The 23830-nt window shown below is 39.0% G+C and overlaps 1 protein-coding gene across 4 annotated transcripts; it reads right to left on the minus strand.

Moving 5' to 3' along the window:
- Positions 1-407: 407 nt before the first annotated feature.
- On the minus strand, positions 408-22796 carry LOC126379191 (putative fatty acyl-CoA reductase CG5065). 4 transcript variants are annotated; one of them, XM_050027872.1, is made up of 14 exons: positions 22578-22796; positions 11604-11649; positions 10827-10937; positions 9940-10056; positions 9155-9274; positions 7933-8058; positions 7334-7479; positions 7080-7192; positions 6186-6378; positions 4305-4451; positions 3720-3809; positions 2713-2877; positions 1869-1967; positions 408-1245 (listed from the first exon to the last, which is right to left on the minus strand). In XM_050027872.1, exons 3-14 carry the CDS (start codon positions 10920-10922, stop codon positions 1089-1091), a joined length of 1569 nt encoding a protein of 522 aa, XP_049883829.1. In that variant the 5' UTR covers positions 10923-10937; positions 11604-11649; positions 22578-22796; the 3' UTR covers positions 408-1088. The 4 variants fall into 4 exon arrangements, with proteins under 4 accessions (XP_049883829.1, XP_049883828.1, XP_049883827.1 ...); XM_050027871.1 differs by having other exon boundaries at positions 22574-22796; XM_050027870.1 differs by lacking the exon at positions 11604-11649.
- Between the last annotated feature and the right edge of the window lie 1034 nt (positions 22797-23830).

Consider the following 23830-nt stretch of genomic DNA (forward strand, 5'->3'; position numbering starts at 1 on the left):
ACAGCTCTTAATTTTAGGAAGAATGAGTAAATGAACGAATAACCCGGGCGAATCAAAAGGTACGTCGCTGGTATGCAATCCGTTTGACGTGCTGTCTACTTAACTGTGTCGGGTTATTGACGGATGTAAAATTTTTAGACGGTTGGTTTAGATTTGTGCTTAAAATTGACGTGTGTTCCATAAATTTTATGCTTGTCGATTACCTGTCCCTTTCCTTTTCGGCGGATAAGAAAATGAATAACTTAAAATAAAATTAGATGGTATTTACAGGAATTAGCACCAATGTGTATTCATAATCATCATTTCATCATTTAAGTTAGCCTAACTTTTATTTCATACTTATAGTTAGTTCATTGTGTTATTTAGAAACTTCCTTTTTTGTTATTACGGGATTAATAAAACTACAATTTAAACATTTAAACCATATACTAAATAACAGTTTATTTTTATTTATAACACATTCCTTCTTATTTAAATATTTTCCTAATTTGCTACAGCACCTATCACTTAAGTCCTAATTTAAATTATACAAGTAAAATATAATTTTGTCGTAATATCTTGTTGTGCCTTGAAACCGTATGTTACGAAATAATTTAATTTCACAAATGTTAAAGTTTTTTTTTTAAAGTATTTATTATTAAAGTTTTTTTTGTTATTCCTAGCACCATAAGAATCACAACAGAATGTAATAAGTAATAAGGGACCTCCCTACCGGCGCGATGCGATCTTTTTAATTAGTCGGCTTCAATTCGCGCGCGAAAATTTTACATTCTTGTCTCAATTTGCAAATGACAAGTTCTGATGTACTACGTGAAATGGGTATTATACAGGGTATTAGTGACATCGTAACGAAATCTTTAAGGGATGATTCAGACCGTGATACTGAGTTGATATCGAATTTTCCGTCGCCAAAAGTATGAAACGAAAAATAATATTAAAAACCACTAAAAGTCTCTTGAAGTTTCCGGCAGGAAATTCCACTTGATATCAACTCAGAATCATAGTCTGAATCATCAACAGAGCGCCTCCATACACACATTTCACAATTATTCCGTTGCACTTAAAAAAAACTTTTTAAAACAAAAGAATCATTGCGCTGTAACACGCATATACGCTGAGTGTAAGAGAGACATCAATAAAGCAAAAAATCCATAAACAATCTCCTTTATGACAGGGTGGCGCAGAAGTAATCTTATGAACCCAACTACTGTGAAGAGTACCACTGCATTGTGGAGAAAACGCATTCTGTAAAAAGAAAAAAATACATACAGATTTTTTTTATAGTCTAATTTTGTCCCACTGCATGGCAAAGGCTTCTCTTCAACTTGTGCAACTTTCATCCATCAAATATATGTTTATTCATAATTACACTTTAAATCGTCAATTTTTACATAACGAACGTCTCATCCGCCTAAAATTACTGCAGCATGGGAAAAGCCGCTGCAGAAAAAACCTCGGCACAGGGCCATAGACGTTCTTATAAAAAATCATAAAATATTGTTATACAATTTAATAATTTGGCTGCCTTGCTTTGTGTCTTTTTCTTATCCACAGAAAAGAAGAGGAACGGATAATCGACAGGCATAAAAATTATGGAACACACGTCAATTTTATGCAGAAATAAAAAAAAATCTACCAAAATTTTATACTGGCTAACAAACCCGATAGAATTATTGATAGCACACGTCTAACGGGTTGCATATCAGCGAGGTGCCTATTTTAGTCGCCCGGGTTATACATTAATTTTGAAATTAACAGTTGTCAATCACCCATCCCTTTCCTTTTCGGCGGATAAGAAAATGACAGGTATAACTTAAAATAAAATTAAGATGTGTCTGCAGGAATCGGGGCCAATGTTAATGCTTTACCTGGTGATATGGCGCTTGGCTTCCTGGAGGTCTTGGTCTTTCTCCCCAAGGAGGTATCTTCGAGTGCCTTTCACGAAATTTCTGTAGTGATCATCCCAACTGAAACATATCAATAGGTTATTACAATATTACGAGCTCTGGAGCAGCGTGGTGGAGTATGCTCCATACCCCGCCGGTTGATTGAGGGGAGTTCTGTGCTCAACACTGGGCTTACCACATAGGCTGTTTATATCATGTTATATTATGTACGTGCATTGGAAATTTTGGCCATGTAAGGAAACTACTTGGCCGGACAAATGGGGAACGCTGAGGAAGACAACATCAACAGGTCTGAGGGTGCCCAGTTGGGCACGAACTTCGGCTCGGGGCGTCGTCTCAGGGGATTTGGGTGGTGCGGAGCAGAATCGAACAAGTGTTTTGAAGCTATAAGGAAAATGCCATCCAAGGATAACTTGGATGGATATTTAGGCAGAATGACCAATCTCATCAACCCTGGTACCAGGGTTGTTATTGAGTTGCCAAAAGCCCCCTGAATCCCCTGACATATAACTCATGATGTTAAATATGTGTTACTTGTGGCTTGCAATAAACTTCTATTCTATTTGTAATGACTAAGAAGTAACCCGGACCAACGGCTTAACGTGCTTTCCGAATCACGGATCATCTCACTTTCGGACAATCGGGTGATCAGCTTGCAATGGGCTAACCAAACCTGGCCTAACAAAGTGAATTTTGTGATTACGTCCCCACCGGGATTCGAACCCGAGACCTCTGGATCGTGAGCTCAACTCCAAAACACAACCACTAGACGCCAAAAATCGATGAATGTAAAAAATGATTATACTTAATAGTCTGCACATCCAAGTTGTAGATCTTAGCGTCGGCTGGCGACAAGCGCGCGCGCAGCCGGCGTACGTTTCCAGTCTCGAAGCGGAACTCCTTCATGGAGAAGAACTTGAGGACTTTATTCATCGCTCTGATGCGCTGGTCTGCTGTTATTAGGCTTAACCTGAAAGACCATACACGTTACCTAAACTTTTGCCGTCTTCGTGTTTGGGAAATATGCAAGCCGCATGACGCCAGAGAAAGAAAAAAAAACCTGTGAAGAAACACTATTTACCGACTTCAAAAAAGGAGGAGGTTCTCATTTCGACCGTATATTTTTTTTTTTATCGATGTCATCGCTAACTGCCGTATCTGAATTTTTTTGCGAATCTGATTTGCACATTTTGCAACTGTCAATAAGCAATTATGTTGCTACCTATATTGCTTCTTTTTATTTTATTCAGAATAATAAATGGGTGAAAGATGTGTTGTGCCTAGGTGTAATAAAAAGGGTCATCGTTTATGAAATATGAAAGATGCATGTGTCTGTTATCCATGAAATTAGCAGGTTAAACGAAGAAAGAACTGTACAGCGCCATCTATATTGTTCTTGGAGAAGATCCCGTGGAAAGTCCCGCATTGTAGAATAAGACACAACACACATCAACAGACATCTAGAATAAGTTTACTAACACATATGAGACATGTTTCGTGAAATAAATAAATTATTATTATTATTGTGAGATTTTTTCATTTTTTATTATTATTTTTTTGACAGTTTTGACACATTGCAAAAAAAGTGTTGTTGATTATTTTATGATATAAATATTTTATTAATAAATACAATACAACAACAACACAATAACAACAACAATTTAGTAAGTGTTAAAAAATAATATTTTATTTATTTATAATTCACATAATAGTAGAATTTTTATGATTCGTTACTTTTTAAATATACCTGGTCTAGTAAATTTTAATGTTTACCGCTTAATAAATTTTATATTATTTTCATGACGTACTTACCGAGTCTTAATACCAAGTAACCGTGCTCCGTATTCGGCGGTGTACAGTGGTAATGTTTGAAATAAAAGCTCTAGAACCTTCTCCATAAATCTGAAACAACAAAAAGATAATTATGATAATTGCTATTTGACATTTGTTTGCATTGCGCACTTACTTTTATATGCGCAAATGTCATTTTTTTTTATAAGGGATTGCTTTCTTCGATGAATTGCTTCGATGTGGCCATTTTAACCCCCCTTATCTCTGTATTTTGTGTCCATTGTACTCAATGTAGTATTTTATCTATCTAGTTTCCAACTAGTCAAATCAGTTACTTTTTACTAAACGTCAAAACACGAAATGAGCAAGGAAATTGTATGAAAAAGCACACCGTGACGTCATAGAAAAACGTTAAAAAATTTCGTACTTATAATAATAATAATAAAAGTAATTGCGCAATGCAAACAAATGTCAAATAGCAATATTGCTTTCTTAGATGAATTGCTTCGATTTAGCCATTTCAACCCCCCAGAACTGAAGGTGACAAAAAAGTTTTTTATAAATTCTGAATGTCAATGGGACTCTTGTTGTAAAAATGTAAGGCACCTGTTCTCAGTAGTATACCCCGTGGGGTACCACAGTGCCTTGTCCAGCGGGTGCGCGCGCACGTTCTCTCGCAGGTTCCTCTCGAACTCGCCCCACGTGGTCGGGTTGTCGTACGTACTGCAGTTGTATACGCGGACTTCTTGTGACCTGCGAAGAAAGTAAGTGTTTTTTTTTGTTTTTTTTTTTTTGACGTGACTTATTACTACTTGGCCGGAAAGAAAGTAAGTGTCTATAGATGTAAAACAACCGTTTTAAAAAGTTTCAAACCAAATGTTGCCATTTTAAACCCCGAAAAAATCGTTTTAAACCGTTGAAAACTCGCCAACAACAATAAAAGAACTGTGTTTTAAACTTCATTATGGGCAATTGTTTTAGTCACTTGACGTCATGTTTCGTATTTATTAGTTTATAGAATATCAATATAAAGTACCTACTTATAGAACTAAACACGCTAAGTAAATTACTATCAATCAAAAATCAAAATTCTTTACTCAATTTTTAGGTACTTCGTTATATCCCTACCTCGGTAAAATCACGAAAATGTAGTTATAATTAACAAAATCATAGTCAGCAACAGCAGCCGTTTTAAACTGAAATAAATGGTTGATTTCGGTTTTAAACGGCTTTATTTTTTCGTTTTAAGCGGATTGGTTTAAAGGGTTTTAAACTGACCTTACATCTACATAAGTGTCTTATGTATCTACGGCATACACTGTTGGTAATAACGACCTCTGTGGTCCAGTGGATATTATTGCGTATGGCAAACAAAAATAAAATATCCTACGTGGATCATATATCCAGCTTAAGCTCCCTCAACCAAGTCTCTACCGCATCCGTCACACATGGCAGCTCGGCTATGCCACCTGGGAACCGGTGTAGACCTGAAGTTTTGACAGGTCCGGTTTTTTACAGACGCGACTGCCTGTCTGACGTTCCAACCCGCGAAGGGAAAACCAGCCCAATACAGGTTAGGTCACATCACATACCTCCGAAAATGCATTTCTCGGGAATGTTGATTTCCTCACGATGTTTTTCCTTCACCACAGAGCACGTGATAATTATTTATGATACAGACATGAATTCGAAAACAAATTCGACTATCAATCCAGCACAAGCTGGATTCGAACCTGCGACATCAAAGTGAGAGGCAAGCGTTCTGCCAACTGTGCTACCACGGCACCAAGGCGAATCTTCACCAAGACAAGGGCATCTTCAAGACACTTAGAATAGACTACAGCTCGTCGCCTGTATTTTTCTTTTTCAAATCAATTTTTTTTAGATATAAGTAGGTATTAGTACACAGTAGGAATAAATAAAATATAAGTACTTTATAGCACACAAACAAAACATACAAACAATTAGCATCCGTACAAATTCCAAGTTCTTCCTCTATTTGACGTGACTTATTGTAGATTTGCCGCAATTAACATTACTTACCATAACATAACATAACAAATACTTTATTGCATACATACACGTACATAAACTCACGCCTATTACCCACCGGGGTAAGCAGAGACTATAGAATTCCATTTGCTTCGATCCTGACACACTTCTCTTGCTTCCTCCACATTCATCAATCGCTTCATACACGCACGCCGGTCCAGAGTAGATCATATTAAACCTTTTCTAAGAACATCTCCAATTTGGTCAATGTAAGTCCTACGTCGTAAGTCTTTCTCGTACTTTATTGCACAAACAGGAAAAAAACAAAAGATAAATAGAATGAGTACAATAGACGGCCTTATTGCTAAGTAGCAATCTCTTCCAGACAACCTTTAAGTATAGGAGATATTTAATATATTTAACTGTTTTTTCACGTGACTTCCTGACATTAGATACTTGGTTGCTTTTCTGAAACGTGTTAAGACGACCACTCACTTGTCAACAGCAGTCTCCCAAGCCACAGCAATGAGGGTGTCAATAGCAATGTCAACAGGCAGCATGTCAGCCCTGGCGGAGGACTTGCAGGCGAAGACGTGGAGGATCCCTTTGCCAGCGCCGACTATGACGCCGCTGGGTCCATTCAGGTTCTCTATCCACCCAGGGTACGGAGTTCGGAGGGAGGATACCACTGTGGAACAACATAACATTACAGGTATCCTCAAACATACATACATACATAAACTCACGCCTATCTCCCACCGGAGTAAGCAGAGACTATAGAATTCCATTTGCTTCGATCCTGACACACTTCTCTTGCTTCCTCCACATTCATCAATCGCTTCATACACGCACGCCGGTGAGGTATCCTCAAAAGAGGTGAGCAAAAGTGAATGGGTGTAATTGACATCGTAACGAATACTCAGGAAGATGATTCAGACCATGATTCTGAGTTGATATCAAGTGGAATTTTCCGTCGCAAAATTCAAGTTATTTTAAATTATTTTCCAACTAATTTCCAAGGTCCAAAACTAGTAATAAGTCAGTAACGGACTCCATGGTCCAGTGGTTGAGCGTTGTGCTCACGATCCGGAGGTCCCGGGTTGGAATCCCGGTGGGGACAAATCATAAAAATAACTTTGTGATCCCTGGTTTGGTTAGGACATTACAGGCTGATCACCTGATTGTCGGAAGGCACGTTAAGCCGTTGGTCCCGGTTATTACTTATAATTTAAGTACGTAGTCGTTACATGAGTCATGTCAGGGGCTTATGGCGGCTCAGTAATAACCCTGACACCAGGATTGTTCTAGTAGTAGTAGAGAAGGTTGTTGGGCTTGGTAATCCACCTCACAATCCACAAGATAGAAGAAGAAGTTAACAAATCTACTTACCAATAGTAGGTCTGAAGATGGCGACAGAGTAACCTTGGTTTCCATGCTGCTGGACCACATTTTCTGCTATTGCTTTTGTGAATGTGTAGGTGTTGGGTTTTGGTGAGATGTACCTGGAAAAGTGAAGTGCAAATTTCACTAACACAGATGTACCTCTGACTACCCCAATTGCGTATTATCGTGAACTTATGTTATGGTTTTTTGTTATCTAGTATAAGTGTACTCAGAAAAAATGATTTCTCCAAAATACATACTTGTTAGTAATCTCAGTGAGCAGCTGCGGTGGGGCGGCGTCCACTAGCGCCAGCAGCTGGTCGAGCGGCGCAGGCGCAGGGTAAATGCGCTCCTCTATGGCGTCTCGTTCCGCGTTGCTGTACGCTGTTGACACGTGGATGAATGCCTGGTGGATCAGAAAAGAAATAGCACAAATGTATTTAAACAATCCACTCAGTTATAAAAAAAAACATCAAAATCAGTCGAAGGAGGGTAGTTTCCTACTAGTCAAATCAGTTACTTTTTACAAAACGACAAAACACGAAATTACCATAGAATTTATATGAAAAAGTACACTGTGACGTCATAGAAAAACATGACAAAGTGTCGCACTCATTATTATATTTTGCCTTTATTAAAATTCATAAATAAGTTAAATAGAAAAAAAGAAAACTTTTTTGTAAAGTTCAGTTAAAAAGGCCACATCGAAGCAATTCATCCAAAAAAGCAATATTGCTATTTGACATTCGTTTGCATTGTGCACTTACTTTTTTATGCGCAAATGTCAAATTGCAATCAGTATTGCTTTTTTAGATGAGTTGCTTCGCTGTGGCTTTTTTATCCCCCCCGTTGTTCATACCTCAACATTCGGCAGCCGGTCACAGATGTCCATCAATCTCATGACAGAGCGAACATTCTGGTCCACGGCCTTCCGAAGCTCCTCGTCGAACTTGAGGGTGGCTGCCGAGTGAAACACTATTGACACCTGGTGGAAAAAAGTGGGGTTCAAACTAACATCATCAGCGGTCTTGCATACAGAGCATAATCATTAATCTTATAAAGCTTATTATAAGATTAATGATTACCTAAATGATAAAAATGTCTGGTATTGAATGTGTTCCTGTAGTTATTAAATAATTTGTAATGTACCCTCATTGATTTAAAAGATGTGTTGCTGTTGCAGTTTCTTGTCATTTCTTCTCCTCAGCCATAACACCTTGCGAAATGACGTAAATTCAAAAATGTTACATTGACCTTCAACAAGTTTATCCATGATAATTACGTTGAATAAATGATTCTGATTCTGATTCTGAGGATTAGGCCACATAAGAAGTAACAGTCTGGCCGCTTTAAAGCGTATTCTATTATGTTAATAACCTACATTAAATTTCTGTTTTTTTACTTAGTTCTGTAATGTGGATACAATTTCGAAAATGAGGTGAACTCCTATAATTGCCGTGGATTTCGAAATTGAACACGAAAAAAATTTTTTTGTTTTTTAATTTCTTTTTATTATATTTTTTTTTTTTTGGTATCATGTTAGAAATGTACTGTGTTGGAGTTCCATGAATAAATAAAATAAAATAAAACTTTTTAGACCACATGCAGGGCTCACTGAATAAATTTTGTCGAAATCCATTTAAAATAAGTTTGTTTTTTCCCTAATATGCTTACCACGTGATATTGTTCGTATTTTGACAGAATGACGTGACTTATTTGAGTTCACATATTAGCACCAATCAACAAAACATATTTATATCGTCAGAATCGATAAAATGACCGTGACAAAATTTTATCACGATGCGCATGTTAGGCCAACTGATCACTTATATACGTACTTACAGATTATGTTCAAAAAATGCGTGGTCGACGATTTCACTCATTCAGCGCTTATTACTATCGACCTATCGGTCGATTAATTCTTTCATATATTTTTTCTCTCAGACGCCTGCGCCCAACTGGGCACCTAGGCCTGTTGTCTTAAATTTTTGTACCGGGTAAGAGCCCTTGGCGCTTCCCATTTGTCCGGCCAAGTAGTAAATGCCATCTGCGGCAAGTCTACTATTAATAAAAATGCTCACCTCATTTAATAACGCGAGAGATTCGAGTGAAATACCCAGCTGAGGCACAGAGACATCCCCGGCAATCATGTGGATTTTGTCCAATTGCGCAGGATTGGTGCGACGAATATTCTCAAATATCTGAAAGAACAAAAAAATCAAATCAATTTATTTGCGAGAACACATAGAATACAAAAAAGATGAAAACACAATATAATTATTTAAAGATAATTATTCCACACAATATAATTGTTCAAAAAAACACAATTATTTAAAGGAATATGAAGAGGAACTGTGGCCTTATGATTTACTAAAACATTATGATATTGGAGTATAATAAACATTAAATAGGCAAGCGTGTTGTGTGGCAAGATTGTTTCCAAAGTGGACAACTGAAAAATAATAAAAAAACACAAAAAGTTTCATGAATTTTCCGACAGAAAAATCCACTTGACATCAACCCAGAATCATGATTTGAATCATCTCCCTCAGTATTCGTTACGGTGTCACTAACACCCACAAGAACTTGTATCGCTACCTGTACGTACTTGTACGGGGTGTAAATGACATCGTAACGAATACTGAGGGGGATGATTTAGCTCATTATTCTGAGTTAATATCAAGTGAATATTTTCATCGCAATAGTATAGAATTGAAAATAATAATAAAAAAAAACATAAAGTCATTAAATTTTGCACTTGATATTAACTCAGAATCATGGTCTAAATCATTCCCCTCAGAGTTCGTTACGTTACATAATATGTTATTATGTATGCTGTTATTATAACTGTAATATAATAGCGTACCTGAGATTGTTTTAAATGCAACAGACGTTTTTCAGGCATGACATCTCGTTTGGCCCTCATTAGGAGATACAGCCGACCGATTTCTGGACACGTTGATAATAAACGCTCTATCAAAACCTAGAAATTAAAAAAAAAAACAATAAGAACTTATAACGAAGGACTTTCCACGCTACGTTTCCGAAATAAAAAACTATTCAGATTCAACGAGCTGTTCTTTAACGTGATAATTACCTATTTTCTCTTGGCTTGGGGTACATAATTATTCAAAAATAAATAAATGTAATTTGTTGATATTTGGATCACACACGTATAGAATTATGTTGCTACCTATATGACAAATCAAAATAAAGTGAATATTTTGATCACAATAATAATGGGTGGCAGATTTAGAATAGAAAAAAAGAATAGAATAGAATAGAAAAAGTTTGTTTTTTTGTTTATTTGTTGTGCCTGGGTGTAATAACAAGAGTCATCCCACCCAAACACAAAGATAAAAAATGCACATGGCTGTTATCCATGTCATTAGAAGTTTAAGCCAAGACAGATCTGGAACGCGCCATCTGTATTTTTTTCAGGGAACTTAGTCTAGAAAGTCCCTCATTGTCTTAATAGTCAACCCTGTACAAAGATTAATAAATTAAAATTAGTAAAATACTTAAATTAAGAGGAAATACCGAAAAACTAGCGTTACCCGGTTTTCACAGGGTCCGCTTACCTAACCTGAAAATTGTACAGGTCCGGTTTTTACACAAGCGACAGCCTGTCTAACCTTCGGACTCGCGCTTATAGACGCCCTGTAACACTTGTCAAGCCTATCTATTCTATAGGAATTTATGCCTTTATTGAAATTTAAGGATAAAATCTTCTTGAATGATTATTTTTTTCACCTTTCCCATAAAACCAGTTGCTCCAGTGATAAAAACGGATCGCCCTGCGTAGAACCGAGGAATCTCCGGACCGAGTGGGAGTTGCGAGTTCGCCATGTTGTATTTGCTTGTCTGAAACAAAAATACGTAGGTATTCCTTTATATCATGTCAAAATAATACATAGTGGGTACCTACATAGTTAAAGAAAACCAGGTACGCTCAAAAGAGACAGCTAACATTTCAAGGTTAGCCCAGCTGACGTCATCCCACCCTGCGTTGCCATTTTTAAAAAAATAATTACCCACGACCAATGTTTTTATATTTACTTTGCAAGGAAATTTTGAACTTTTAGTAAAACATTTACTTACAGTTTGAATGGTGTTTATATACATGACAAGTAATAATAATTAAATACATTAGTCAGTAATTCGTAAATTTTTAATAATAATATTTACGTCCTTGGAATGTTGGAGATACCAATTTAATGGTAACACTTATGTCATCAAAGAGCTACCAATGGCGGCGTGTCATAGGATTTAGCATACTTGGTTTTTTATACCATGAGTGAGTAGATCTTCAAACGCCGGTGGCATTTAGTGGTAATATCATTACTACAGATGATATACCAACACTTTATATCAGTTAAACCAAAAATATTCTAGAATCAGTGGTCATTTTGTAAATATCCAGTTGAAACCTACGTAAGTTGGCGCCATACATAACTTCTAACTGGATATTTGCAAAAAGATAAAACTATCTTAGATATTTTTGCGTTCATGATAATGATATTGACTTCCGATGTTCGAACCCAGTCTCGGAGTCTGCTCCCAAATAAAACGAGACCTGAGAAAAGTTAATAAAAACTACCAAATTAGTAGGATTTTTCTTCCGCAACAACCCCAATATTGGTAACTTGAAAACGTCTCGTTTCGAAGCTGTCAAATTAATTTAAAAAGTGGCTTTTTGGCGGGAGGCGGGAACGGGACAGTTGCTTTCTTCATTGAATAATCTAAATAATTAATACGAAGTGGTGTTTTGTGGTTAATGATCGCATTAAGTTAGTCGGAAGACATTCGCGAGTGTTATTATATTGGAGTATTCAATAAACAAAGTGTATCTGCCTATTTTCGCTTCGTGTCAGGAAGCCGCTTCATAACTCAAAAGTTTATGCGGACTTTTGAGTTAATTCGTTTGGGGTTCGGAGTAGGAGTCTACTCCGAGGGTGGGGGCTTAGGTTTCATCATCATCACCTTTCATCATTTCATTAATCATCAAGAAAAAAAAATACGTCAGACATGGCTGTATGGGCATAGTTCCCTTTGCCTTACCCTTCGGGGAAAACCAAACCAAAAAAAAAAAAAAATAATTTAAAAAGTTATTTAGACCGGAAAATCTGGAAATTCTTTAATGAAAACTCATATATTATCTAAGTCCACGCCACGGAAGAAGCCTTTAAAAAAACCTTGAATATGTTATGACGGTCATCTCATGGCATGCGTTAAGTTCGTAAGTAAATATTTATTCCATTGAAAGAGTTATATTGATGTAAGTAAGTACTTAAGGTTCTACCTATTACATACTGTAATATACCTACAAATAACAATAAAATGCGTACTTATAATGTGTTAGTCTTTGGTAAATATTGACATTGGTTCGGTTCAAAAGGCTTTATGTGACAAAAATAAGTTTCGATGGTTTTGACATGACTTAATATAGATTTGCCGCATATGGCATTAACTACTTGGCCGGACAAATGGGGAGCGCTGAGGGCTCTCACCCGGTACAGAGTTTAAAACAACAGGCCTGAGGGTGCTCAGTTAGGCGCGTACCTCTGGTCAGGGCGTCGTCCGAGAGGATAATTATATGTGAAACAATCGATTCTAGTGGGTCGATAGCGATAAGCGCTGAATGAAGGAAATCGTCGCACGCGCCGAGACGGGGTCGCGTCGGTGTCACTGTGGTGATTTTCCTCTCAGACCCCCTGAGCCGATGGTTGAGATGGATGGATGGATGATTTATAATCATTTACCTAACAGCATAAATCTAAGTGATAGTGTACCGGAATTTAAAAAGTTGTTGTATAATTTTTTGGTAGAAAAATGCTATTATAAAATTAATGATTACCTCTCTCAGACTGTACCACAATTTAAATTGAATGTATAATATACCTGTTGTATTGGTCTACTTGAAAATGTAATTGTTTTGATTGTATAATTAAGGTTTTAAGTCTAAATATTTGTACGCCAACATGGCAAGATGTGGAGATACTTTATTAACCTACTCTTACCAACTTAATGTACCCTATAAATCACAAATACATGTCAGATTTCTGAAAAAAACACGCAAAAAGAAAGCTCGGAGAGGTGTGGGTAGTATCTACTTAATTCAGTCATGGATGTACTCTGTCTACCCTGCTTGGGACATAGTCGTGAAATCATGTTATTTTGTTTTGTAATATTTAATAAACTTACTTGTAGTATTCTATTCTATTCAGCAACAAAAAAACAATAAAAATTACGTGATTTCCATTCAAAGTAAAAGTATTACTTATTGCGTAATCCAAACTAATATTAAAAATGGGTGTATGTGTGTCTGTCCGTTTATTTGTTCGTCTAGGATAAAAATTAAAAGCTCAAATGTAGGAGGCAGCACTGTTGAGTGATCCTAAATTTTTAGGCTACGTTCACACGGAGTCATTTTTCACGTATATCGTATACGAGATTTTATCGAATATCGTAGTGACAGCCAAATTTGTATAGCAATTTTTAAAATCGTTCACACGGCGTCTATACGAGAAAATCGCGTATTCGAGACATATTTTTTACCGTATACCGTAGGGTCTTACCACCGGGAATGCGAGATTATCGAAACGATTTTAACGAATGCGATACTCATTGGCGCTTGCGTTTAGTAAATTGTCAAAGCTGGCTATTGACATTCGAAAATAATTAAAAAACACACGCTCATCATTTCTGAGCTCTTGAAAAAACGATGCAAATCTTCTTTCTCGGTGTAATCCCGTTTTTAATAAAGGATGGACCCAGTATTTTCTAGGGCGCCGAAACCTCCTCCTCAAATACCAATATAAAAGAATTGGAACACGGGGATCCATGTCGGTGTGCACTCAACGACTGGCGGCAGGTTGCATCGAATACGCCGCGCGCCGCGGCGGCTGTCACGTGTACGGGATGACCGTATACGAGAAAAAACCGTGGGCCTCGCACCGTGTGAACAGCCGTCCCGTATACGGTACTCCCGTAAGCGAGAAAATATCGAATCGAATAGTCGCCGTGTGAACGTAGCCTTACAGTTGACATAAATTGGCAGCCTCCATGGTATAGTGGTTAGAGCGTTAGGCTCACGATCTGGAGGTCCGGATTCGATCACCATCACCAGCCCATTAACGTCCTCACTGCTGGGGCACGGGCGTTCCCTATGGATGGATAGGGAGATCGAGCCTTAAACCACCACGCGGGCCCAGTGCGGATTGATGGTTATTAACGACTGCTAATGCAGCCGGGACCAACGGCTTAACGTACCTTCCGAAGCACGGAGGAGTTCGAGATGAAATCTTTTTTTGTGGTCACCCATCCTGTGACCGGCGTTTGCGAAAGTTGCTTAACTTCAACAATCGCAGACCGAGCGTGTTACTTATCACGAATTAAAAGCGAGCGAAGCAGCGGGTAAAAGCTAGTTATTTATAGTCAAAAACCAATTTTACGGACTTCACTTTCGTATCAGTAAATAGGTTCATGTAACTGATAACATTTTGTTAAACTCATGCGCAAACTCGCTTATTGTCGCTAACGGGGTGGACAGAGGTCCGAGAGAAGAGAATCTTATGAGGTATACAAAAACAGGGTGTTAGTGACATCGTAACGAATACTGAGGGGGATGATTCAGACCATGATTCTGAGTTGATATTAAGTGGCATTTCTTGTCGGAAAATTCATGAAAATTTTACTGTTTTTTTAATAATTTTCAGTACCATAATCCATTTAATTTGCAGTAGGTAGGGCTGTGGTCCATCTACGGGGTCCACGGGGCGGATAGTGGAACGGCCATCAGATATGATGGTTAGCTGCGAATATAAAAATAAGCAGTCCCCGACCAAACAGCGACAGGATTAGCAGAACGTAGTGGGTAGCTCACTGGGACGGGCTAACCTATAAAATGCTACTTAGGTTCTATGACGATCTTGTGACGTAGCGAGTAGGCGCCGCTACTTCAAAAGGGCACCCCTGATGCCGGGCAGCAGCGGTATCAGTGCTGGTTGGAGGCCGAGGAAATGGATTCTGGTAGGGCTCTAGCTAGAACATCACCGATTGAGAAATTGGTCGGTGTACTGCGGAACGGAAGGCGATTGGGGCAACCACCGTTCTACACGGCCTATCTATGGAGTAATGGCGATTACTCCACCGACAAGAGCGCAGCTCTTAAATAATTGGGAGAGAATCCATTTCATATCAACATTTAACCGGAGTATGATTACATCAAAGTAAACAGTATATTGACCTTTGCTAGGTCAAATTTTGTTTGTCCTTATGTTTGTGTTTGTTCTCAGTCGAAAAGGCCAACCAAAACGCATTGATTCAGGTCAAGATTTTACCTAGGTACATACACGCGTACTTAAAGATGTAAGTTTTTTTTTGACGTGACTTATTGTAGATTTGCTGCAGATGGCATTAACTACTTGGCCGGACAAATGGGGAGCGCTGAAGGCTCTCACCCGGTACAACGTTTAAGACAACAGGCCTGAGGGTGCCCAGTTGGGCGCGAAACTCGGCTCAGGGCGTCGTCTGAGAGGAAAAATATTTGAAAGAATTAATCGACCCTAGTGGGTCGATAGCGATAAGCGCTGAATGAGGGAAATCGTCGACCACGCCGGCGGGGTCGGTATCGGGGCCCGCAAGGTGTAAGTGTATTCACGTCCGTAACCCCTAAAGGGGTGGGTAGAGTCACAAGCGAAGAGGGACATGCAAAGCTACGTTCAAAATTCAAATTCAAATGTATTTATTGCATTGCTACAGGTCAAGAAGATCTTAAACAATATTACATACATCCACTGCAGCATACCAGTCTAGGTGTACAATTTTAATTCTAATATATTTAAATTACAATTTCAATTAGATATTAAAATAATGTGAGTTAATATAAATGTGAATATGATTAAAAATAATTTCATTAGGTACGCTTAACTAAATACAATGTCAAAATTATATGATAAGGTGAGTCAATATAGATGTCAATATGCTTAAAATTAATTTGATTTACACTTTATTAAATACAAAAACAATATAGATTGCCTTGCACAGATTTAATGTAATAATCACTAATTCTCACATTACTCTGTGAATACTCTCAAATTACTCAAAAATGTAATGATTTTCCTTCGTTTAACCTTCTAATTCCATGGATAACAGAAATATGCTTCTTCTATCTTTTTGTTTTGGATATATATGTACTAGTGATGTTCCGAATATCCGTATCCGCGGATATTCGAGATAAAAGAAAAATCCGTATCCGTGTCCGTTACTTTTCACGCGGATCTTTTACGGATCTTTTTCAAGTGATTAAGTAGAATTATTAAATAAAAAACTATAAAATTCCATTCAGATTGTTTTTATTTCTTAAAATCAAATATTTGGCACCTTTATATTGCAAACATTTCGATAGATAGATCTTTATAATGAAAGCAAGATAAAATATCACTTTTATAACAATGAAATAGCTAAAACATTAATCTTTTTTTTTTAAGAAAATAAAGATCCGTATCCGCGGATTTTTACACTAAATATCCGTATTCAGATCCGTATCCCCGGATATACATTTTTAACGATCCGGCACATCACTAATATGTACATACATACGCATAATACTATATACTTATAATTATTTTTATAATATGCGTCTGCCATTACATTGTATTTTTGAATTAATTATGTACCCGAATAATGAGAAAACAGGTGATTATCACGTCAAATCTGAACAGCGCCATCTATATTATTTTGATTTAAGTGATAAACTACTTGACAACCTAGTCAAATGAGATACTTTTTACGAAACGTCAAAACGAAAGTTTTCTTTGGAGTATGCATGGAAATACTGTCCTGTTGAAGAGCTCGGTGGCGCAGCGGTTCACGCGCTCGGTCTGCGATTGTTGAAGTTAAGCAACTTTCGCAAAGGCCGGACATAGGATGGGTGACCACAAACAAAAAGTTTTCATCTCGAGCTCCTCCGTGCTTCGGAAGGCACGCTAAGCCGTTGGTCCCGGCTGCATTAGCAGTCGTTAATAACCATCAATCCGCACTGGGCCCGCGTGGTGGTTTAAGGCCCGATCTCCCTATCCATCAATAGGGAAGGCCCGTGCCCCAGCAGTGGGGACGTTAATGGGCTGGTGATGATGATGATGACTGTCCTGTGACGTCACCAATAAAAGCGGTCAAACGTCGTACTCATTGTTACTTAATTCATAAATAAAATTTGAAAATATGTCGAAAAGTAAAATGAGTCTGACTTTTGATCATCTTCGACTGGCGTCTATTTCTAGATTAGTTTTTTATAATTTAATTTTGACTCAGTCAAATACCCAATAGTCAGTTTCACGGGCAGAAAGCTGGGCAGCTAAAGTAAACTAGGGACCTCAGAGTGATTTTTATTATTATGTCCACCTCGGGATTCGAACCCAGGACCACCGGCTCGTGAGCCCAAGACTCAACCACAGAGGTCGTTTTACTTGCAAAGGCTGACAACCCTAAAAGCCCTTGCCCTTGGATGCCAAACTTTTTGACAGCAGGTTATTTGCAGGTTATACTGTATAAGGAAAGTAGACAACCTTTAACACTTAATGAGTTAAATCTACATAAACATACTGCGTACATACATTACGCCCGAAATCCTTATAGGGGTGGGCTGGCGATAAATCACCGGAAGACAATTTGTAGTTACTAGAGATGTAGCGATTTTTGTCGACTTGCCGATTAATCGGCGCCAAAAAGCAGAATCTACTCAACCACTGAATAGGCTAGTTTTCAACTAGTCAAATCAGTTACTTTTTACTCAACGTCAAAACACGAAATTACTATAGAATTTGTATGAAAAAGTAACCTGTGACGTGATAAGAAAAATGAGACAAAATGACGCATTTAAAATAAATGAATTTATAAAATAAAATCTTTCTCACAGAAAAATATTTTCGTGAAATTAAAAATTAAAATAGTTCTGAAATAAGTGACGTTAAAAAATTACCTTATTACGAGTTTCTTTTAATGTTTTGGAAGGTCCGGCTTTTTGGCGGGAATGTGAACGACATGGTTGCATTTATTTATTTAGTTTATGCGGACTTTTGCAAGTATATTCTATACTTGGTCTTTGGAACTTTTGAGTTACTTAATTCGTTTGTAGTTTGGATTAGGAGTCTGCTCCGAGGATTGAGGCTTAGGTTTTATCATTCATCATGACTTTTCATCATTACTTTTCGTAAAATACTGCATAACAAAAGTTTTTTTTTATAAATAGCCGAATCATATTTAACTTTTTAGCTTTCTTTAGATAAGGAGGGATCTTCTTGCATGATAGTCGATATTTGTGTTTTTGCTCTGTAGGTTCTAATGCACAAGACGACCTTTTAATACACTATCGCGGAGCTCCGTGCGTCGTAATGTTTGCGGACGAGTGGAGTGCAAAGTTGAAGTATGAAGTATTTGCTCATACTTTTATGGCGCACGTTTCTCGCTCACGTGTCCTTTCCAATCTCTTTCTTCTATTCCGTGGCATTGACGTTTGAGGAGATTGAGGAGCTCGGTGGCGCACCGGTAAACGCGCTCGGTCTGCGATTGTTGAAGTTAAGCAACTTTCGCAAAGGCCGGTCATAGGATGGGTGACTACGAAAAAAAATATTTCATCTCAAGCTCCTCCGTGCTTCGGAAGGCACGTTAAGCCGTTGGTCCCGGCTGCATTAGCAGTCGTTAATAACCATCCCGGACTGGGCCCGCGTGGTGGTTTAAGGCCCGATCCCCCTATCCATCCATAGGGAAGGCCCGTGCCCCAGCAGTGGGGACGTTAATAGGCTGATAATGATGACATGGAATTAGGAAATACGATCCTGACGACCCGATTACTCTAGCCATAGAGGCGGCCAATCAGCTCGCGACACCAAACACTTCAGAACCCCGACGATTTCCCTCATTCAGCGCTTATCGCATCGACCCACTATGGTCGATTAATTCTTTCAAATATTCTTCCTCTCAGACGACGCCTTGAGCCGAGGTTCGCGCCCAAGTGGGCACCCTCAGGCCTGTTGTCTTAAATTTTGTACCTGGTGAGAGCCCTCAGCCAAATTTGTCCGGCCAAGTAGTCACGTCAAATATAATGCGACGACCGGTTGCCATAACCATAAAGTTGAAGTTGAAGTAAGATGATCCGTGCTTTGGAGTCTACCCGGCTACAATTTACTTAAGAATCAGAATTATTTACTCAACGTACTAATTATCATAGAAACTTGTTAATGCGTAGGTTAACGCCATCTGCGGCAAATCTACATACTTAAGTCACGTGACAAAAAAAAATAGAATAAGGAAAAATACTACTTACTGTACTGACACGTGTTGTTGAACAAAAACACCGGTTGAGTCTCAACGTTTTTTTATGAGGAGTAGGTAAGTACCATGGTATAAGAAAACCAGTCGGGTCTACATGACAACCGAGCCGCGCGCGGCGCGAATTGTATCGAGCGCTTCTTCTTCTATCGTGTGGGTTGTGGGGTGGAATAACAACCCCATCAACCCTGGTGTCAGGGTTACTACTGAGCCGCCAAAGGGGCCCTGACGTGGCTCATGTAACGACTAAGTACTAACTTACATCAGTAAGTAGTAACCGGGGCCAACGGCTTAACGTGCCTTCCGAAGCACGGATCATCTTTCTTTCGGACAATCAGGTGATCAGTCTGTAATGTCCTATAACCAAACTAGGGATCACAAAGTGATTTTCGTGATGTGTCCCCACCGGGATTTGAACCCGGGACCTCCGGATCGTGAGCCCAACGCTCAAACCACTGGACCACGGAGGCCGTCAACTCGAGCAACGTCGAGCGCTTCGACAAATAAACGATACGAATGCTATCTACGTAGATGGACGTCAAACGGTTATTGGTCGAAGCGCTTAATATAATTCGCGCAGCGCGCGGCGCGGTTACCATGCAGAGCCTATAGGTATGCTCAATCCTATGACAAGCCGCCATTGCTAGCCCTTTGATGACGTAAGTGTTACCATTAAATTGGTATCTATCACCAACATTCCATGACGTATGATTTTACGATTTTATTTATTTATTAATTTTATTTTATTTAAACACTACACTGCGCTCCAAAACGGGTATCACTGCTGTAGGGAAAAAGTCCGCCAAACTGAAGTGAGACTGGACCGGACACGTTTGTCGGATGCATCCGGAGCGATGGGCACGGGTCGTTACTCTCTGGACACCTCAGGGCGGGCTTAGAAGTCGAGGAAGACCGCGTAAAAGATGGTGTGACGACCTCAATACTTATCGGAGGGATTGGCCAGAGATCGCGCAAAGTCGAGAGGAGTGGAAAAATCAAGGGGAGGCCTTTGCCCAGCAGTGGGATCGTATAGGCTAAATATGGTAAGATTTGAATGTTTTTTCATGGATCATTGTAATCCGAAATAAAGCATTTTTTATTATTTTTATTATTGAAAATTAAGTGGATTACTGACTAAAAAAAACTGACTGTAAAAATAATTAAAACTGTAAGTTTTACTAAAAGTAAAAAATTTCCTTGCAAAGCAAATATGTAATATATTGGTCGTGCGTGGGTAATTTATTTTTTCCGAAATGGCAACGCAGGGTGGGATGACGTCAGCTGGGCTAACCTTGAAATGCTAGCTGTCAGTTTTGAGCATATCTTCTTATACCTACCATGATAGGTACCTTAACTAAGTATGTATTTACATATTTATGTACTTACTTACTATTTTTATTTGAACTGGTTTTGAGTAACCTTGGCCGACATACTAATTTTAGCATTTAAGTAACTAAGTAGTAAAAACTTAAATCGCAAATTATTAATCAATGTTTAACGGCCTCCGTGGTCCAGTGGTTGAGCGTTAGGCTCACGATCCGGAGGTCCCGGTTTCGAATCCCGGTGGGGACAAATCACGAAAATCACTTTGTGATCCCTAGTTTGGTTAGGACATTACAGGCTGATCACCTGATTGTCCGAAAGTAAGGTGATCCGTGCTTCGGAAGGCACGTTGAGCCGTTGGTGCCGGTTACTACTTACTAATGTAAGTATGTAGTTGTTGAGTCATGTCAGGGGCCAGGGGCCTTTGGCGGCTCTATAGTAACCCTGACACCAGGGTTGATGGGGTTGGTAATACGCAACCCACACGATAGAAGAAGAAGAAGCAAGTCCGGTACCGGGTTCGAACCGATGCTCTCCGTTTCAGAAGCAAACCCGTGTACAGTCATGAGCAATATAATGTACCCACTTTAGGACTCTGTCGCACTAACACATTTGACATTTAGTGAGACTTACAGTTCAATTTGTCAAAAAAGTTAATGTGACATGGTACCAAAGTGTATACATATTAATGCTCGTGACCGTACCACAGGACCACAGGGACTTCATGTTATGAGATAAATATTATATAATAATAATGATGGGAATATTATTCACTACCTCATCAAGATTTCAATGTTGGGAAATCTATGAACTATTCGTTAATGGTTACACGAACACGATGATTCAGTGTTTATACATACATAAACATAACATAAACAGCTTATATATGTCCCACTGCTGGGCACAGGCCTCCCCTCCATCACCCGGAGAGGGTATGGAGCGATATGGCCAAACATTGATTGAAATATCGATGTGGTCAACTTAAATTAGCTATTTCATGAAATATGACGCATTTCATGATTTGTCGAACACATCATGAAATGATCAATTCTACGATCTGGCCACATGTACACTCATGAGCAATATCATGTACTTACCCACTTTAGAACCCTGTCGCACTATCATATTTGTCATTAAATGAGACTTACGGTTCAATTTGTCAAAAAAAAATTATGTGACATGGTTTCAAAGTGTATACATATTAGTGTATGGGACATACCTAATAGTCTACCATTTATGGTCAGTCACATCTCTAGCGCGAGCAAGCCAACGCGTCTCAATGTTTGGATCTTGTAATTAAATTAATATCCTAAGTAATACAGTTCATTCAATTGTTTGTGTGGGGTTTTATTGAAATTACCAGCGCTCCCTACAATTAGTACTCGTGACCTTACTCCACCACGCTGTTCTACTGTAGGCGGGAGACTCGACACTTCAGGACTTATCGCTATCGACCCACTAGGGTCGATTAATTATTTCAAATATATTCCTCTCAGAGGACCTGAGCCAAGGGTCGCGCCCAACTGGGCACCCTCATTCCTGTTGTTTTAAATTTTGTACCGGGTGAGACCCCTCAACGCTCCCCATTTGTCCGGCCAAGTAGTTAATGCCATTTGCGGCAATAAGACACGTCATAAAAAATTAAAAATCTATTGTATTTTTTCTATAATTGTCGATATTTATAGACTGAGAAAAGGCTCACCACCCTTCGCGTTTGGTCTAACGGAAAGCTCGGCAAAGCGCAGGTATTCAGTTCTTGCGACGGATGTACCTCTGACCTTTTATTGGGAATATTGTATAGTTTTATGTTATGTAAATTAATATAAAAAAAAAGAATCAAAACTTACCTACCTCTTTCCAAAACACACAAAAAACTAAATTTAAAATAAAAACTTCTCTGACAAAAACTTTATCGTGTTATAAAAATAGAATTTGTTTCCAGCTACATTTAAATTTAAACTCAATTCGATATTCAAAATAAAAGTTCTTAAGGGCTTTTTTTTAAATATTAAATATAGACAGAGCGAGTTGCCGCCACGAGATTGCAATAACGACTGTAATGATTAACGTGCGCAAACGCATATAAGTATAAAACGCACGAAAATAACGGACAAGTACAATATGACGACTTTTGAGGACACTGAGAGGCTACACCGACAACCAAACCAGACATACGACAAATTAGGCACATAATTAAAAAAAAAATGGTAATTAGGTACTTACCACGTTGGTCTAACAGAAAGCTCTTGAGGTGTGGTTGCTTAGTTCATCTTACCTCTGGAATACCCCATCATCATCATCCCCCTAGCATTATCCCGTTTGTCACAGGGTCAGCTTACCTAACCTGAAGATTTGACAAGTCCGGTTTTTTACAAAAGCCTGTCTGACCTTCCAACCCGCGAAGGGAAAACCAGCCCAATACAGGTTAGGTCACTTACCTCCGAAAATGCATTTCTCGGGAATTTCGGTTTCCTCACGATGTTTAAATAAATAAATGTTTTCCTTCACCGCTGAGCAAGTGATAAACATTTATGATCCAAACATGAATTCGAAAACAAATTCGACAATCATTGGTTTAGGCCGCGTGGCCGCTTACTATGGGTCTCGTGAGGAGGCACGGTGTCGCTCAGCGGGCAATAGAGAGAGCTATGCTCGGTATTTCCCTGCTCGATCGAATTAGAAATGAGGAGATCCGCAGGAGAACTAAAGTCACCGACATAGCTCGGAGAATTGCCAAGCTGAAGTGGCAGTGGGCAGGACACATAGCGAGGAGAACCGATGTCCGCTGGGGCGGAAAGGTTCTAGAATGGCGACCACGTGTCGGACGACGCTCAGTGGGTAGGCCCGCTACAAGGTGGACCGACGATCTGGTGAAGGTCGCGGGAAGCCGCTGGATGCGGGCAGCGCAGGACCGATCGTCGTGGAGATCCTTGGGGGAGGCCTATGCCCAGCAGTGAGCATCGTACGGCTGATAATGATGATGGTTTAGGCCTGTGCTGGATTCGAACCTGCGACCTCAAAGTGAGAGGCAGGCGTTCTACCAACTGGACTACCACGGCTATAAACTGATTGCCTGGAAGAAATTGCTGCTTAGCAATAAGGCC

This window comes from Pectinophora gossypiella, chromosome 28, assembly GCF_024362695.1.
Source record: "Pectinophora gossypiella chromosome 28, ilPecGoss1.1, whole genome shotgun sequence".
NCBI lineage: Eukaryota > Metazoa > Arthropoda > Insecta > Lepidoptera > Gelechiidae > Pectinophora > Pectinophora gossypiella.